This window comes from Rhopalosiphum padi, chromosome 2 (assembly GCF_020882245.1).
Source record: "Rhopalosiphum padi isolate XX-2018 chromosome 2, ASM2088224v1, whole genome shotgun sequence".
Lineage (NCBI taxonomy): Eukaryota > Metazoa > Arthropoda > Insecta > Hemiptera > Aphididae > Rhopalosiphum > Rhopalosiphum padi.
This window is the reverse complement of record NC_083598.1, coordinates 80809758-80830393: the sequence shown is the minus strand read 5'-3', so window position 1 is coordinate 80830393 and position 20636 is coordinate 80809758. Positions and strand designations below refer to the sequence as shown.

General features: G+C 27.0%; 1 protein-coding gene across 1 annotated transcript; it reads right to left on the bottom strand.

Moving 5' to 3' along the window:
* Window positions 1-5720: 5720 nt before the first annotated feature.
* LOC132920255 (prolyl 4-hydroxylase subunit alpha-1) lies at window positions 5721-20525 on the bottom strand. The gene is made up of 10 exons (XM_060982500.1): window positions 20282-20525; window positions 7968-8145; window positions 7721-7872; window positions 7451-7621; window positions 7212-7376; window positions 6751-7145; window positions 6469-6693; window positions 6319-6384; window positions 6078-6243; window positions 5721-6013 (listed from the first exon to the last, which is right to left on the bottom strand). The coding sequence occupies exons 2-10, from the start codon at window positions 8141-8143 to the stop codon at window positions 5925-5927; spliced, it is 1605 nt and encodes a 534-aa protein (XP_060838483.1). The 5' UTR covers window positions 8144-8145; window positions 20282-20525; the 3' UTR covers window positions 5721-5924.
* Window positions 20526-20636: the final 111 nt, after the last annotated feature.

Here is a 20636-nt window from a genome sequence, read left to right as displayed (position 1 = left end):
TATTGTGTTATTTATTTTAATTTATATATTTGTTTGCAGCTATTAAAATCTTTAAAATTCACATTCATTAAAAAAATATTTGATTAGTTTTACTAAATTGTGGAATCCAATTATTATTTTTAAACTAAACTTTTCATTAAGCATTATAAAGTTGTTTTATCTAACAATAATTATTTAGTTTATATATTGTATATTAATATTTTTAAAAATCTCTTATGTTTGTAAAGTTTTATCAAAGGTATCTTCTATTATAGTTTGGTAGCACATATATTTCTGAGTAGTATAAAGCAGTAAACCATATTGAGAAATTTGTGGTCAAGTCATAATTTCTGAATGTAAATGTTAGACCTGTATCGAATGTTACTCAACACATGGCAGCGCTTCAGTTAGATCTTTGATTGGTTTTGAGTTAACTGGCGTATTAATTTATAATATATTAATTTGGTATTTAGACGTTTCATCAGCCACGAACTGGGTTTATGTAGATTTAGAATAATTGTTTCTAAGTATTTAATAGATGAGTAAAAAATGTATTAAGGATATATTATAATATAATTTTTATAGTAAATTAATGTTTGTAAAACTAGTTTAGAAATGCTGTGAACAAGGGAGTACAGTCAAATAAGACAACATTGGAATAGCCAAGCACGGATCCAAGAAGCAATAGCTGAAATAGCTCCAAAACCCCCACCATGTAAATATATTCTGAATCCATGCCTGCGAATAGCAGTGACAGCACATCGAAAATGATTAGTTAATTCTAACAGTGTATGAGAAACCACTGAGCTGTCACATTTCAATTATCTAGGCCACAAATACAAATCATCAATGTATGCAAATGTCGTACTCATTCACCAGTGATGAGGATACAAAAAACAATATCATTTTTTTGTTGTGCTATTGACATTTTGATCAAAGTATAGGTATTAACTCAAACCTAAATATTCTCAAAATCAAAAAATAATCATGATTTTTATTGCATATATATTAAATAAATAAATATGGAAAGTTTTAATAGCATTATAAATATTAATTATATGTCATATTCTTGTGGCAGATTTGAGATAATATTAAATTGTATTATTACGATTCGTTAACGAGGCCTAACGCCTAGTATGCCCATAAATAATAATATTGGTTGTTCATAGAGTCATTGAAGTTAACCTGAAGATGTTATGCATGATATCTTAAAATTCCAAATTATCAAAGAAATAGAATCTAATTTAATAAAATAAGTTTCTTAGATCCCTAATTTCATATTGCGTGATATATTAATTTATACTAGTTATAACTTATAAGCAGTGGCGTATTTACGGTGGGGGGGGGGGTCCAAGGTTACTGGACCCAGAACCTCTAAAAAAAAAACTAAAAATTCTTAAATATTTGCAAACCCCTATTTATGTAGGCACACATGGACGATGCAGTTTTTTCCCGTGAACAAAATACTTATATAAAATATAGCTTAAAATTAGCCAACGGACGCGGTCGAACGCTCAAAAACCCGCCGCCACGCGTAATTAAACTTTTCCTTGTATTGTATGTATTACCACTTTATAAAATACCCGTATTAGATAAACATCAATAATTACGCTTGGATTTTGTACCTACTTTAAAATATAGTAAAACAACTATTTTTTATTCTTTTAATCTATTAAAAACTATTTCTTTATATCAATACCTATCTATATTATGTCGGATTTATTAGACACCCCCCCCCCCCCCCCCCGAAAATACGCCACTGCTTATAAGTTTAGGTATATTAACTTGTATTTCGCACCTAATCGACTAAATTAACAGGATATAATCAAATTTCTGGCCCACTGTTCACGCACAACATAGATACAACGCTTTCTCAAAAAATTATTTATTTTTTTTATGTATTTTAATAACTAATGTTGACCAATGAGCATTATAAAAAACATAGTATTGACATGTTATACCTAATTTTATAATAATGTAGCTCTATTGCCTATACGCTACGCCGTCATACAGACCATAAGCGTACGATCGACGATGAATTGTGTTTGCCTATAAATATTAAATATTATTAAGATTTAAGATTTTAAGCAGGCTTAATACTTGAATCGGTGTAACTTACCTTTTAATTGATAAGTAATAAAGTAAAAAAATTGTTTTTCAAGCAAACGAACAATTTTATAAAAATAACAAGTGTGGCCGTGTGGGTTATTTTTGTAAACAAACTATTTTGTTAAATAGCTAATACCTAGCTCTTACTTTGAACAGAATTAAAAAAAATTGTAAGCTTATCTGTTGTCTTTTTTGCTCATATATTTTACCCGTTTAAATATCCTCATTGTAAATTTAATTATTATTTACAATGAATATTTATAAAATAACATAATATAAAAAACATTTAAACATTATATACATTTTCCTTCGTTGAATTTTTAAATATAGGTACAATTTAACAAAAATCATAAACGTACTGTGGCGGACTGATGGAAATAGGCTCTGGAAAATTATAATTAAAGAAGTGGAGTCCCTATAGTTCTTTACCTTCAATTTTTTTTTTGTACCTAATTAAGAACGGTACATTATTTTTAAGACTAATTCAACAATAATAATAAAAAAAATAAAATTATACGAACGCAAGTTCATAATATATGCTAAATTATATTAACTATTGCAAACTATCGTCTTGATTAACCATTAAAAATAAAATTTCATATACGTATAGTTAACATATAGATCTATTTTTGATTTAATTTATATCTAAGTATATTTTCATGAAATCATATTTGATTTCCCGTTGAGTTTTTTGGAATTAATTCAAAGTTAATGCGTTTATCGGAAATAAATCTCCGATTCTTACGAGTTACGACCCACAACTTCCAATAATATCTGTTTATACTTTAGAATGTTTAGTTAATTCAAAATAATTCTTAAACTATATGAGCATTAAATATTTGTCACAATATTAAAATCGTAATAAAATTTATTATTACTAAAACTAAAAATTAAAACAGATGTTTGCAAACTGTAAAATAATATACATATGGGTATATATAATATATTAGAAACCAGGTACCGATACGAGCTAAAACTGGCTATTCCCGGTTGGCGCGAGTATTACATGGTGACCGGTAAAAATATCTTCGAAATAATATCTCTAGTCAAAATATCTTCGAAATAATGTCTTTGGTCAAAATATCTTTAAACAAAAATATCTTTGAACAAAATATCCTTTATACTGATTTTTATAAGCTTATTAGTTATTATATGCCGTTATGATTATATCTAAAATCGACATTTAATATTTTATAATATATAGTATTTTAAAATTGTCGTTAGTTTACTGATTGCGAGCTATTTACTACGTGTACAAATGTACAATATGTTCATATTATGCCATTAAGATAAAAATGGTAGAGGCATTATCTGTTTATTAGTTGGGATTTTCGTAACTTAACTGTAGCTGGACGTCTGGGCATTTTAGCAGGTTTGTACATCATTAAGCTATAAGAGTTTTTACTTGTCACTTGTTAACTAATTTTTGATTTTTGACTTTTGTTTAAATATGACTCTTACTTTTATTAAAAGTCAAAAAGGTAATAACCTATTATTACATAACGGATATCTCCACATTTTTTATAATAATGGTAAAAACAAATATATTTGGCGCTGTACTGAGTACAATAAATATAAATGCACTTCATGTTTTACAAATACTAAAGATGAAACAGGTAATTATTGTATTATAAAAATATCATTATTCACGAAATTTATTAATTATACACATAATATATTATAGGCATAATATTAAAGGAATCCTGTCATTCTCATGCTCCAAACTGTGCCAAAATTCAAGTAAGATAAATTTTGGAAAAAATCAAATATGATGCTAAAACTAATCAAGTGTGCACAAGGAATTTGATTAGTGAAGCTGTTACTAATGTTCCATTAGTTGTTGCTGCTCAATTACCAAGCCAGACATTAATTTCTCGCACAATCTGTAGAGTGAGATCTAAAGTTCAAGTTTGTCCTCAAAATCCATTAACAGTTAACGATTTAAATATACCTCTCGAATATTAGATAGTTAATAATAAACAATTTTTACTTTACGACAATAAAAACGAAAAAAGAATTTTGATTTTTTCGACCGTTCATAATTTAAAAATACTTAAAAACTGTAATACTTGGATGGCAGATGGGACATTTCGAACAGTTCCAAAGTTGTTTTCACAATTATATACTATACATGTTTGTTATAACCGAACAACTTATCCAGTTGTTTACGTATTAATGACTGATCGTACAAAACAATCCTACATAGAATTTTTAAATGTTTTAAAAAGATTTGAACCGGATTTGAACCCGAACAGTATTATGATTGATTTCGAACAATCATTTATATTAGCATTTAAAGACGTGTTTCCCAATTCAGAAATAAAAGGGTGCTTTTTTCATTTCCAACAATGTATGTGGCGTAAAATATAAGAAAATGGACTACAAAATATGTACGCTGAAGATGCAGAATTTGCATTACAAATTCGACATCTATGTGCACTTGCTTATGTTCCAATAAATAAAAGTTTACAATATTTTAATGATATAATTGAATCAAATTATTTTGTTGAAAACGAAGATGTTTTATCCACGATGATAAATTATTTTGAGGATACGTGGATCGGACGTCCCAACCGTCGGAATGGTCGACGCCCGCCAATATTTAGTATCAATATGTGGAATTGCTATGATTCAGTAATACAGGATCTTCCGCGTACGAATAATTCGGTAGAAGGATGGCATCATGCTTTCAATGCATTGCTTTCAACAAAAAATTGTTGTTATTTAGTTCTATTTTATAAAATATTAGTTATAGAAACTTGTAACATTCCACTATTTATTTAAATTATCTTTTTCTTTGTATTTGATGCAATTTTAAAAATATCTATATAAATTTATCGTAGGCATATTACAAATATGTAATTTCGAATATTTTTAATATTTTTAATTTTTATTCTATTATTAATGTTGTTAAAAAATGTTGTGCCTGGTTAAAAAGTTTGCAAAGGTTATACGATTTCTTATACAATTTTCTTACGACAATTTAAAAATAAAACTAATTTAAGAGAAATTGGAAATTGGAAATTTTAGTTATTTTGGTTTAATTCTAAAAGTATTAATTACAGTGTTACATGAACTTGTTATTTTACGTGTTTCATACCTCATGTGCAGGTCGTGTGGAGGGCTCAGGGGATTACAGACAATCTCCCTCCAAAAAATAGGTTAGGGTTTGGGGGATATGACCCCCAAATTTTGAAATAAGTTTTTATTAGGGATAAATAACAATTTTCTTTTTATCAGATAAATAAATAACTAATATGAAATTGAATTTTACTGTTTTAAATTTCGCAGATCATGCCTGCATGTGCATGATAGGCAGGACCTTATAAGAGACGCTTATGTATATTATACTAGCAGTTCTCAATTTTTTTCAACTTGTTGTCTATTTTAGGAATTGAGAATTTCTCCATGCCACTCTTTTTTCAGTCGTTTATCAAATATATAATCTTTACGAGTGGACCAGATATCTAACAGTCAGCGGCACAGAAACCCTAAAAAGACAATGTAACGCACATTTCAAAAGCCACTGTGTTACATTGGTTTATTTAATGACTATGTACACTCGAGTCTCAACGGCTACAGTACAATTTAGTGATTAAAACTTTATAATAAGTAGTAATAAATAAACAATATTTATATATCAAAAATATTTATTTCGACTACTTAAAAATATTATAAGATCAATGATAGTTACGAAAGAAACATTTATCACAATATTGAAAAAGGTATTTTAAATACGATATAGTACAAAAGTTTAATATTGATCGTTGTTAAATAAGATGACAAATCATTTAAAAACCAACTTATATGAAAGAAGTTAAATAATATTTCCAAAATTATCTGCTAATCGTTTCCTGTATATTCTCTTTAGGATCACATGGTCTTCTAAACTCTTGTCCCACTTCATGTAGCCATTTATTACACACTAGGAAAAAATAAAAACATAAATATCAATACAAATTGCATTTCAATTTTGTTAAATAAAATACCCCATTTTGAGCCTTGAAGTACAGGACATGCAGCGTGCCTAGTTCTCAGATCTCCATTTCCACTTGGATATAAATTAAACCATACAGCAGCTGTTCCTTTTACAGGTTGTAGTGCTACGCCTAGCCAAGGGAACACTGTAGCGCCTCCTTGAGCTACATCACTCATCTGTAATTAAATGGTAATTAAAATAACATTCACATGACTAGATAATTATAAGTAATCTTAATGTAAATGCCTTACATAAAATAAAACAGTAGCGATTCTATTTCCGGTTCCTAACGACTTGAATGCATTGGTTTCTTCAGACTAAATAATTAAAATGTTTTTATTTTTAATTGAAAGTGCATATCATTTTAAATTAATAATTAATAATAATCATTGTATACATACTCTAGCAAAATCATAATGTGGATCATAATGTCCGCCAACTCCATAGTTAACAACTTGAAGTTCCTCAGCTGTTTCTGTTGTAAGGCCTGTCATCACTTCAACTCTTTTGGCAACATTTGCTACCACAACATCTTCGTGTTCTTTTAACCAAGCCGATTTGCTTATTCGGTAATCAGCGAATTCTAATTCGCCAGTCTTATAATTTTGAACAGTGGCCCTTTTGAGCTATAATATAAAGTTAAATTAATACTTTATTAATTTTAAGTTAAAAAAATAACTTACTCGAGGCTGAGCCATGCGCTTGATAACTTCTATTTCATTGTCGTACAAGACATCTCGATAAAGAACTATTCGCGGACTGAAATAAGCTTCTTCTTCTTTGAGTGGAGCAATTAATAAATGAGGATTTCTATTGTTGTTTGTGTAACGACATCGAAGTTGAGAACTAATTTGGACTGACATTAAGTTTTCATTTCTACACAGCATGTGATATCGCTCTCGTTCTTCGGGATCTAACGTTGCAGTAATAACTTTTGGAGATTGTTCACTTTTATCGATTTCAGTTGTTCCATTTTTTATTGCAGCTTCGTAATATGCTAGATTGCCCAATGCACGTTCGTGATTTGGAAGTATCGCTAACAATTCAATAGTTAAATCTAATGCTTTTTTTAAATTTCCTGCAATAAATCAAACAGTTGTTTAAATTGAATAAATCGATTACAATAAAATGTTTTATAATTTACCTTGCATAAAAGTGGAATATGCAAGATACTCCAAGATTTCCCAACGAACTGTCACATTAGATCTCTCTTGTTCGTGCCTTTTTAAAGCTTCATTCATCCACAATTCTGTATGATAAAAATCATAGCCATTATATGACTGGCGGCCGAGTTCAAAACAGTCACCAGCTAAAAAAAATCAATTATTAATAATTTTAAATACCTATATAAATTGTATTTGTGAAATTGAGTAAACCATTTACCTGATAGTTGAGTACTGTATTGAATGCCGTTCAACTCTCCCCTGGCAACTGAGGCCGTATCGAGTTTATACGTGTCTTGTAATCTAATAAGTGCAGTTGCCGCGCCGGTTAAATCCTCATCTGTGGGGAACTTTAGAAGTTCACGATATTGAGTCAAATTTTTCATAGCAGCTAAAATTGTATAGTTCAAAAATATTTAATTAAATAATTGTAATATTTACACTTCATAATTGTTTATTTGACTATAATTAATAATAATTATGAACTTACTTTCATAGTATGGATCTTGCATCAATTTTTCTGTTTTACGCCAGTCGCTAGTTAATCGTTTTACCAATAAATAATCATTGATAGGATTTGATAGATAATTAGTTACGTCTCTGGCTGCAATTGAATGTTCTTTTTCGTAATCTAAAGCATGTCTAGAAACAAAAAATTATTGAATAAATAATTATTCGTATTTAGTTTTATTTTTAAATATTTAACTATCAATTTAATTGGGAATAATTTCCAATACTTTTTTAATACTGCTATTCGATGTTCTTGGTCGGTAATGTATTGGTGCAGAGTTTTTAAAAGAACAGATTCGGTATCCAACAGCTCTTCCAGTTCGGAGAGTGCTGTGTACACTTCGCCTTGTAGAGGTGTACATAGGGCCAAACATAATGGCAATGCCACCCATATAGGGGGCATTCCTACAAAAATATAAAAAAATACAATTTTAACAACACGCATTAATTTTAATTTAACTAAACAGTTAAAAATATAATCTAGAGAATAAACCAGTTCTAGAACTAATACAATGAATACGCTGTAATTGGTACAAGTATTGGTGAGTAAGTCATAAGTACATATAGGTACAACAACTATACAGGAAAACCGGACCCAATATCAGCGAGGATCCAAAGGTGCCCCTCAAGCTTAAAAATATAAATTACAGCATAATTTTTTTTATATACGTTAAATAATAAAATTAACCGGTTAGAAATTTAATTTGTATTTGTATTTTAAGTAACCTAAAATATATTATTAGAAATTTTAATAATTTCATAAAATATACTATATAAAAAGAAAATGTATTTGGTCGAATTTATAGATTTAGAATTTAAGCAATGTATACAAAATGATTTTTTAACGAACAAAACTCACTTTGTCATGTTAGTGTTTTCGTAAATAACATACTACATAATTTTTATCGGTACTTATATAACTATACATTAACTGCAATTTTCATAATGAGTACCTATAGGTAATCTTTTTTCAATGAAGATAATTTATCAAATTTTATTTTACTTATTTAAATAATTAAAATTAAACTTTACTATATTATATTGTTTACTGATGATATAATTACAATGGATTTTTTTGCTTTTGCTTTTAGCTTTTCTTAATATCAATTCTCACTGCTTAGAAAATCTGTGATATACTAATAAAACGATTATTGTGCGACAATGTACAGGTGATATACTGAACAGTGATAAATAGCCATTATACATTCTCTTATAAATATTATGCTATTTATAAATTATAATGGTTATTCATCGTCATATTCACGAGTATTAACCGAATTACTGAATAGATACATAATGTTCTTATGTGAATGAAATACAATTGTACGTATAAAAAAAATTGACAATACCTATTAAGATAATGAAATAAACCAGTCATTTGGTAAAGTTACCTATAAGTCATGGCTAAATGTTTTAAACTATACATAGGTACTTTATATTTCATGTTATAATGTGAATAATGTGATATAATTATAGAACCATTTAAATATACGGAAACTAGTGAATCGGTCAATTAAATACACCGTCACAGTCATCAATTCTATTTCTATTGTTAATTGAATTAAAAAATTAAAAAATATAGCATATATTAAAAATAGGGGCATTGGTTGAAAGGATGTAGCATTAGTGCATTACTTCCTAGTTCCTATAGATAAAACACATGTGTAGAGAGTGAGAGATAAAAGTTTTACATAACATCAGTATTTTATTAAAACTAACATTATAATAGACGAACACGTAAAAATAATCAATATATATATACTCGCGAAGATAAGAAAAAAACATATATACCAAGTGTTTAATATGAACTAATCTCGTGAACATTTATTATTGATATATGTATAGATAAATATTGTTAACATCCGATGATTGTAATAAAAAATTATTAATATTTTTAGATTCAATAAACAATTATTAATATTTAGTTATTTTACTTTCTAAACGAATGTTGATCAAATATCAATAGTTTATGTATAAGGTATAATAACCGTATAGGTGAGTGGTGATTACATGGACATTTAAATATAATACAATAAATAGTAAAAATATAAGTATTGTGAATTAAACTATACACTGCTTAGACATAATATATAGTATAGGTATACCAACACCATAAGCACCTATACAGTAATTCATAATAGAGGACCGCATGTTACCGATCGAGTATAGATATAATAAAGATAATAGATTTAAATATTAATACATAATAATTATTTTTTTCGAAGTGTGTAAATAAATGTTTTCCTTTAACTTGAAACCTAAATTTCAACCAATTAACTACTGATATGACATAAAATGCAATAGTTAATTTTAATTTAGATAAAAATTCGATTTTCAAACTCTAATAATAAAGAAATTTAGATTGTAATTGAATTAAATTTAACTATAACTATCTATTCTCAAATAGGAATTGAAAATCTTGCTGTGTAATGGAAACGTCATTGAATAAAAAATAAACAGGAGCGACCGTAGTGCTAATAGTGCTATAGTGCAGCTTATCTTAATTTATGTAGTATAATAACTTTGATATCAATAAAAGTAGATATTTAATTTCTCCGTATTTTCACAGCCTCCGGATATATTTGGGATCCGCCTGGATGGATTAAATATTTATACATATTATAATATGAGCCATGAAAAAGTTAAATAATTTATATAGACGTATACTATTATATACTATTTAAATCTAGTATATTGTATGTTATTTATTTTGAAAACAAAATATTATCGTAAAACAATAACTTTTTTTATAAAATAATATTAAACCGTTATTACTTATTCACGAACCAGTATAAGGACAATAATATTATCACGTTGAGAACTTGTTAGCATACGCGCCATACGCCATACCACATTGTTATTAACCTAACCTCATGCAATACCTGGATGACCTTACATCGCGATCGTGACATCTTGTGCCTGTGGCTATAATAGAGATTATATTTTCACTTTTAACACGTTAGTAAACCATTACTTATATTATTCACCGAATAAATTCAGTAAAATGATTATTAAGAAAGATGATTGTACAAAAAAAGTTGGTATATTCTATCTTTAAAAAAATCAATGCCAAATTCAAATTAAAAAGAATAAATACAAAACATTTATCCCTGAATTAGATTTGTATTACAACTTTTAACTTTACGGGTTTAAAATGTTTAAATATATTTTTGTATAATTTTATTATAGATCAATCATATTCAATAATTTGTTCATGGGATATATTTGTTCTCACAATTTGTTTTTTTGTTCATTAGATAAAATTATAAATATCATAGGTAAATAAGTTGATAACTTCATCATAATAATTTTATTATAAAAATATATAAATACACTAATTTTATAACTGTATTTACTGCGTATACATAAGATACTTGAATACTTCCAAAAATAATTCGACTTCTGCGTGTAAGTTACACAATATAAATTATGATATATTATTTAGATAATATTTATAAAAAGTTTGAATAATAAGTATAATATATAATATGTTACTGTCATTGATAAAAACCAGTTATTGAAGACATATAATATTAATTAATACTTATTAACAATGCATAATGTTTTCAGACAATTACTGAATTATATAATTGATTATCATTAACAATATCTGACCTCAGCGGCTCAGCAGATTAGGTTATAAAAATAAATTTATTTATTAAGTTAAGCTAGACATACTATTTATTAAACGTTTACAGGTAGTATTGAAATTATTAGGAGCATATTAACGGTAATAAGACACTAATTTTTCAATCTTTGAATTTTTGACTTCATGAAGTTTGAAGTCTCTTGAATTAAAAAGTTGTCATTTCGCTTTCATTTTTAATGACTAATATTTTTTTCTTTAAATAATACACAACATTTTTATAATCTGTTCAATTCATTAATATTTTATAATAAATAGTAATGTTATTTGTTAATATCGCCTTAAGTCCTAACTATACGGTTAATGTTCATAGAATTTCACTTGATGCTTACAATTCTATATATTAATGTTCATTATAAAATACGTCAATGTGAAACTTTATTAACAACAACTAATCAATATCATAGTTCCCTTCATTTTTACGATAACTGGGATAGAATTAAGACGTAATCAGTGTATAGGTCAAGCCTATGAAACCGCGGTTATTAACCACAGGTTTAGTGGCACCTGCCACCTTTTAATTCTTTTTTTGATTAAGCATATACAGCAGTTTATGGTAGTAATAGATTAGATTCTATCCTTAAGTATAGCAGTACAGTTGTCGTACTTTCATTTAATTGAAATTGTTTAGAACGTCAAAGTACAGTATACAGCGGTGCATATGGTTTTAAATTTATTATGAATTATGTATTTAAATGAAAATAAATCCTTGTAATTTAATTTAATTTTTATTGTTTTACTTTTTTTGTACATATATAATATATAATAATAGTTACAATATTATCTTATTATTTATTTAATTTGAACGACAATGCGTTTTTTAGATTGATTGAAAAATGGAAAAATATTTGTATAATAAAATGATAAATATAAACATTAAATATTAAAAAAAAAAAATAGTTTAGAATTGGCTAGAAAATATAGACACCAAAATTTTTAATAGTCAAATTTTAATCCGGAAATAAAAATAACATATATACATTATACATTATCAGTAGGTATACCTACGAATTCTGATACTCTTTTTATTGGTAAATATATATACAGCAATAAGCATAAATCAATAAATATATTATAATTAATTTTTTATTCTTTAATTTGGCTTGTTTTTTTTACTTTGAAATATAATACAAATATGATAAGCATTTAAATAATCAATTTTTTAAAAACAATTCAAATGGTATTTTTAATTAAAACGATAAGGTATTATGTATTTATGTGCTACTGTTCCATATTACATAACACATGTACCTATAATCTATTATTATCTGATATCCAATCATTTTATTATATACTAAGATATAGTAAGAAGCTAAGAACTAATGATGTAGTAAGAACATCAATATACAACAAATGCATTTAATCTACAATTTAATCGACCATAATGAAGATCTACACATTTGAGGACCAATGAGTTTAGAAAAATTAATATTTATATATGCCGAAGAATCCGTCTACTAAAGGTCCCACCCATTTCAATTAACATAATATTATACAGTATTGTTCTGGCCAATTGCCACTGGGTAAAAAAATAATCACTGACGGTTGACGACATGTACGGAACTACGGACCATTTATTAATATCACATTGTGTATATATTTTATACTTAAACTTTATGTCACGTTGTCATTCGTATAAATTGTTTTAAAAACAGAAAAATTTGCAGTTTATAAATATTTACACTTATATTCTATATATTTGTATTTATGCGGTATATTTATGTCACTTAACTAAAATTTAAAAATAATCTGAATATAATTCTTATATTTATAAGAAATATATAACGTAAAATCTCAAGCTTAATAAAATAATATTAATGTATTATACTACTTTAAGAAAATATATTTTTATACTGTATCTAATTTTAATCCATATGAGTGGGTTAAAAAATAATCTTTAGAGAAGATTTCAGTGCGCTATTTGTTTTTTCTGTTTAGCCCACACACAACACACTTAATTTTCGTTCAGTAAAATCGATCTTGTGTTGAAAAACATTAATCTGAGAGTGACTGATCTATTATCAAACTTATAATTAAGAATATTATATCTGTGTTGGTACGTTTGCTTTTTTTGCGATGTACGAGTATTTTTAAATCATAATATTGTACATATTCATAAATTCATAATATTAGCGTATAAAAAATTAAATATCGTGAAAATCCAACGTACATTTAAAGATAATATCCGTAATTGAAAGTTTAGTAATAGGTCAATTCACTTGAATATTACTTAAACTAAACGTACATCTGCTACGTAACACATGGGTTAGAGAAAGAAAACAAATAGTGCACTGTCATAATCTTAAGTATTATAAAAGCAATATTTTATATCTAATAGTTTTTTTACACAAATTAATTTTTAAGAAAGTGTAGGCAAGTACATTATTTATTACTTCTAGACTAGGTGTAATATTTTTTCTTTTAAATCTTATAAATTGATTACATTAAAATGTATCTACAATACTAGTTAATAGTTATATGCTAATACAAACATACGCATGCAGCCGTGCAGGTTATCCTAGAAGCCTATCACATTTATATTAAGTAATGTCGAATTGGCATTTATAAAATATACACAAGTTGACCATGAAAAAAAACATCATCTTGTACGAGTTCCATAGGGAAAACCGGTACGTCACGCAGTGAACTGGAATGTATACTTTTTATTCGTAAGTAGTGAGTTCATAACCCCTGCATTTTGAAAGCATGTGACTTCATCCCTCAGACAATTAAATAATACCATATTAATTGGTATAAACCACAGTAACGATATTATTATTTATTATCATAAAACACCACTTATCAAAAAATAGGTAATGTTAACTAACCACATTATCACAGACACATAATTGTTAAATCGCAATACGACACTACACATTAAAATGTGTATAATTGTGTTACAAGCAGTATTGGATAGGTTAGATCAGGATAGTATTTTTAAACTAATATGGGTATCCGTATGACCGTATACCTATTTCATATAGTCGTACAGACATATCTAAAACATCATTATTTATTACAATACAATTGTAAAAACGAAATTCATCATGAACCATAATACATAATTATATCGACATTTCAAACATCATTTAGAACATATACGTTGTGCACATCATATATTATAATGTATCCATCTGTTTGTATTCATATTTTTAGGGTGTCCACTGTATATATATATATATATATGTATATATAGTATGGGTATTACAATAATATAATATATTATTGTATACCTACTGTTACAAGAGAAAGTATATTGTACCACAATATACATATGATATATGTTGTTATTAATATCAATGATGATAATAATATATGCAGTTACTCATCCGAAGTCAACATTTTTTGTATTTACTATTCGACACAATGTATATGCATTTAAAAATGTGCAAAACAATACAGAAGCCTTGTCCCACATATAACACTACAAAAGATATACAAGAGCCAGATGAAAGTAATTCCTCTAAATAGTACGGCAATAATTGAACGGTATTGGAATAATTATACTTTTAAGGTGGTACATTAACGAACATTAATGTGATTATGAACCATAGTAAATACTACATAATATTGTGACATGCATACAAAATTATGAATTTAAATTTAGTAAAGATCAAATCAAATTAATTAAATGCCGATCAGCATCAATAAAGTTCACCAATTATCAAGACTGTCATCAATTCAATCTTCAATGCATACCATGGTAAAATAAATATGATTATATTTCAAGAAAACCATTTTTCATTTTACGTATAGTTGGATAAGATTTTTAAATATTTTAGTATACATAACAAAACAAACAAATCCTAAAAATAAATTTGGAACAAAATATTTTCGTGCAATATACATATACTTTTGAATTATGCAACTAATTTTTTTGCGGGAACGTGAAGGGCAAAACGTCCTATTACCATCCCGTGAGATGTGAAATTCGCGACACACGATAACCGTGTTAGCAACCAAATGCCTTTCTATCGTTATAATAAAAAAACCTATCGTTTTTCAGGATATTCTCTTTAGTTATCTAAGATACAATGATCACGATTCTTTTGAAAATTCTATTTTTAATGTCAGTTTTTTCTGATTATATACAATTTAACCTATCGTTCAGCACGTTTATCAAATTTCCAGTATACCTACCTTCATTATTTTATGAACTTAAAAACATTTTTTTTTCGCAATACTAACGTCATTACTTGAGGATAAATAATATTAACCAAAATAATATAAATAAAAATTTATTATTTTCGAAACTACCAAGTCGACTTACTATTCATTATTACTCAGATTACCTATATTTTATTATATTCTGATGTGTTTATCTATAACAACTTAACTATTACTTTTAAGTTTTGGCAATCATTTTTTTTTTTTATTTAGTGATTTAGAAATGATAGCAATGTTAATAGAGGTTGTTTCCTATAATTTCCTTGAGAAAGGAATGCGCGCGGTATTCGTCGAAATACGGTATTCGTTTTACAAATAACAGAAAACAGCTTAGTAATCTTGTAATACCGTACTATTGTCTAATATACTATTACTTCAAAATAATAAATATTTTTACAATTCTATGTTTGAAAAATTTGATATTTTAATTCACCAATAGTTTATAAATTGTGATTAATACTTACGTGTTTTTTTAAATTTAAAGAAATGTTAAATTAATAATATATACATAGTTTAATAAATAGAAAAATAGTAAATATGATTGTAATTTATAGAACTGTCTGTAATATACAGTATATATATTTTTTAGTAGGTCTCTAGGCCAATGTAGTTTTAGTCTTCTATATTACTGGGAAGTAAAACGGAAATAATTATTTAGTTAGTGAATAATTAATAAGAGAATTTAAATCTGTATAAAAATTAGATTTTAAGTCTTTATGAAGATTTTTGTCGGTAAAATACCTAAAAGAGATTGTTATTTGTCGGCTGTTGCAAGTAGATACATCGAAACTTTAAAAGCATATAGTATTAGATGATTTTACAGAATCTCATAACTGAATACCATATGCCCATATGAGTTTTATAATTGATTAAATATTAATATACCTAATAGTGAGTTTATTGGATCCAGGTTAAGCATAGGTGCCATAGGTTAAGAATTTATCCAGAGTTAGACCAAGATATTTAATTTAATTTTCCTATGGAACTGTTTCATTGTTAAACGTAACAGGTATAATGAATTAAGATTTCTTAGTAAAAAAGTTATTTGGATAGATATAGATTAGATTATTTTGATTTTTCTGCACCTATTAACTTACAAGCTTATCATATTTAAATGATTTTGAATCATTGATTAGCTGTTATGGAATTTTTTGAAATATTTAAAATACGTTTTTGAAATATTTATATTCGTGATTTAAAGACCTTTTAGATTCGGAGAGTTGATTACGAAGCTATAATAATATTAACATAATGTTACATTGCAGTAAATTATGTTTCTTTTAAAGATATTTCAGGCTGTTTATAATTTTTTCTTTATTCGCTATTAATCAAATTATATTAAGCTAGTTTCTTAAGTGCATGTTTATTATACCTATAACAATGAATTGTTCCAGTTTTATTTAATGATAGGTGGTTTGAGCCGTTAAAGGATATGATTGATGAGACAAATGCGTATTATTGTATAGCCCGGTACATTATGTACTTATTGTAGTATTGTATATTTGTGGTTTACCGGTGGGTATTAATTTAAAAATTTAACTTTGTATTGTAAAGTCTGTACAGACTAATCATATTTTATCTTTCTAGAGTGCCACTACAGATCATACAACATATGTTTATTTTATAGAAAAACAGATTATGTTCCAAATAAACTATAAAAAATGTATAATGTAGGTACAGGTAAATTGTAATCATATTATAATAATATAATATATTTCACTAATTTATAATAATCTTTCAATTAAAATATATGAACACAAGTAGGTGTATTCAAAAGAATTGAATAAATTGTATTAATTTAGCTTATTTTTTCGACGAGATAATATTTAGTAAAATATAAAACTATAAAATGATATATCGCTAAGTATACTTGTAAATTGTAGGGCCAATCCTTATTTAACACGGTTATAAAAATATATCGCGAACACTGGACAAGTCACATTATTTATCCAGATTTAAACACTCAAATTCTAATTCAAGCTACATCGAACTGCATCAGACCTCATGTTTAAATTTGTCTATGAGCACGTAGAGAGGGGAGTGTAGTTCACACAATACACTGCACCCATAGGCGTGCGCAGACCTGAATTTTGGGGGGTGCCTTCAATTTTTTCGGGCTCTCTCTTAAAAAGACATGTACATATTTTAATAAATTATAATGCAGGAATAAACATTACTTACATTATATCACAAAAAATCAGTGATATTACTAGTACCAATTAATATAATATATTTCATTAGATAATTGGATCTAAAATCTATTTTCAAGATAATTGCAATATTTATTTATTATTTTTACTTTTGTAGTCAATAACATCTAGCTATTATAACTTAATCATAATAAGTTTTATCACGCAAATTTAAATAGTTTACATTGTATTATTTTTTTTATTCTGAAACATAATTTTTTTTACGACATATTTTAGAAAAAATACCATTTTTATTCTAGTAACATTAGTTAAATACGGACCCATATATATGCTATAGGTTTTAAATTTTACCGTGTGGAAAGTTGTGTTTACTTTGAAAATAAAATAAACGTAATTCCATAATGCTAGTTCTACAACATTGTCTTATTGATTCAAAAAATATATTTTTTAAATTTTATTAGGTATAAACCAAATTTGGGGGGCTGAAAAGAAGGCTAAATGTAAATTCCTTCACGAATAACCTTTTTACCTGCAAATAAAGGATACTGTAATCTCCAACACGGAACTTTTCACCAGAAAAAATGTTTACTTGAATAGATATAGGAATTTTGAGTGAAAAATCCAAAATTATCATAAAAAAATACTTCTGATCTTAATAACACTTAAACATATAAGACGAAATATATATAATATGAGTAAATTTATATTACCACGTCTGCACCGTGTCGTAACGCATCGTTAAACAAAGTTACAATTATATAATTAATTACATGGAATTTGAGGAATAAATGTATAGTATTAAGTGTTTGTTTGTTAATGAAATATTACCTACCTATTATAGAAATGGATATTATACTCAATACTCTTGTATAGCCATAAGCCCATAAACATGCAACACCATGCCATAGCGAACTGCGCACGTTTTATCGCTAAGGACCAGTCATCGTCTAACTATATCGGGAAACAGCTATATTTAGACATTGCAATAAACAAATGCAAATCTATGTATATAATTTTTTAGTTATAATTTTAATTTTGTGAATTGAATAATTTGTATTTTTCGATTTTTTTTTGTCCTGGAAAAATGTACTTGGACTTTTTCAAATCGGAACTTTACGTAAATCTAACTGCAAGTATATAGAATATAAAGGTATATTAGAACATATTAAGATTTTGGCCATAACATTTTAAAAATATTTAGTTTAACACACATTTTTTATAAAAATCTATAAATTCTGAGCGGAGCAATAATAATACCTATATTGATTTCACAATAATCCATTTTTTTTTTTTTTTTTTTTTTTTATAATCGGTATGTTTACACGATAGATACAGTGACAAATTTGAATAGTTATATTATATTTGTAAAGTAATCGATATGGTTTAGTTTTCAACTTTGAGAGTGATTTCGTTTAGTAAAACGGGTCTAGTTTCCAAATACTTATCAAAATTACTAATTTTAAAACTCGTAAACAAATAACTGTAGATATTTCGGAGTTGAAATTTTAACCAAATACTTATAAGATAAATTTCTATACATGATATCACTTTTTTTTTTTAATATTTTGACACTTTTTAATCTAGTTATAGACATTTGAAATTTTCCATTTTTTTTTAGGTTTTTTGTAAATGTTTATAAATTCTTTTTTTTTTACTTAGAAAAAAAGATTGAACATTTAATACACAGTTCCTCATAAGTACTTCATACTAAAACCAAAAATCAAAAAAATATAAATGCATAATTTTTTTATAGGCATTTTAAGTCGATGTTTGCACAAAATTACATAATTAAACTATGATGCTGAATTATTTGATAGGACATAAAAACGTTTAGGCATATTATTATACTTTATATAATTATACCTACACACAATAGAAGTAAAAAAAACTTTAACTAGGTAGTAACAATATCAAAAAAACATGACTGTTTCCTCTCAGTATCCTTTTTCGTATAAACAATGATAATATATCATTGAATACAAATTTAACATATCCATCACATTGACCCACTCAATATCTATACTGTATAGATTATAATAGACTATAGATTACAATTCAGCGCTACCCACTTGTCCACCTTTTTCAATAAAAACTTTTACCTCAACATTTTTTTAAACAAACTGCTTTAATCTTTCTATACCTAGTTGAGAGATAAAAAGAGAATATACGAAGACGAATACTCGTAATTTTAAAATTTATTGTATGTATAACAAAACAGAATCTATAATATAATTTAGATAAAACATTTTAACATTTTTAGATTAAATGAAATATTTTTAGTTATAACACTAGGAAGAAGGAATCTCTAAATAGTAAATATATATTCTGATAACGTATGTGGTACAAATATATCATAAAAAGAATATATTTTACTGTAAGTGCCTATCAACAACGCAACATTTTTTTTTCTACTGCGTAAAATTGTTTTTAACACACCATAACGTACCATACCTACCAGCCTATCGAGGTGATCTTATAGATTTTAGTACCTATAAACAGAGTCGGTCGCGGGCGTTTTCCTATAGGAGAGCAATCGGCCCGACCATTCCTAAGTGCGATTTTGTTTAGACGTGCTTACCGCAAATACGTGGAGTTGAACTTTCGGACTGCGGAGATGTGCCGAAAAGCGTCTGGTGCCAGCGGAGCGGGTGAACGTGTACCGGACGCGATCCAGGACTTAACTGACTGGTGATGCACTGGACTCTGGAATCTGTGGCCGGATGTCGGAGGAGGAGTATAACCGAATCGGAAATTATATACGTCGACGGGGGAAAAACGTTACGGGAAGGACCGCGTAATCAACACCAGACTGTGACAACGACTGAATCAACTGATCAATTTTACGATCGTTAGTGGTTATCGCCGAATGTGTATTATTATTATTATTTTTTGGGTGAGCTACATAATATTGTCGTCGATACCACAAATTATCG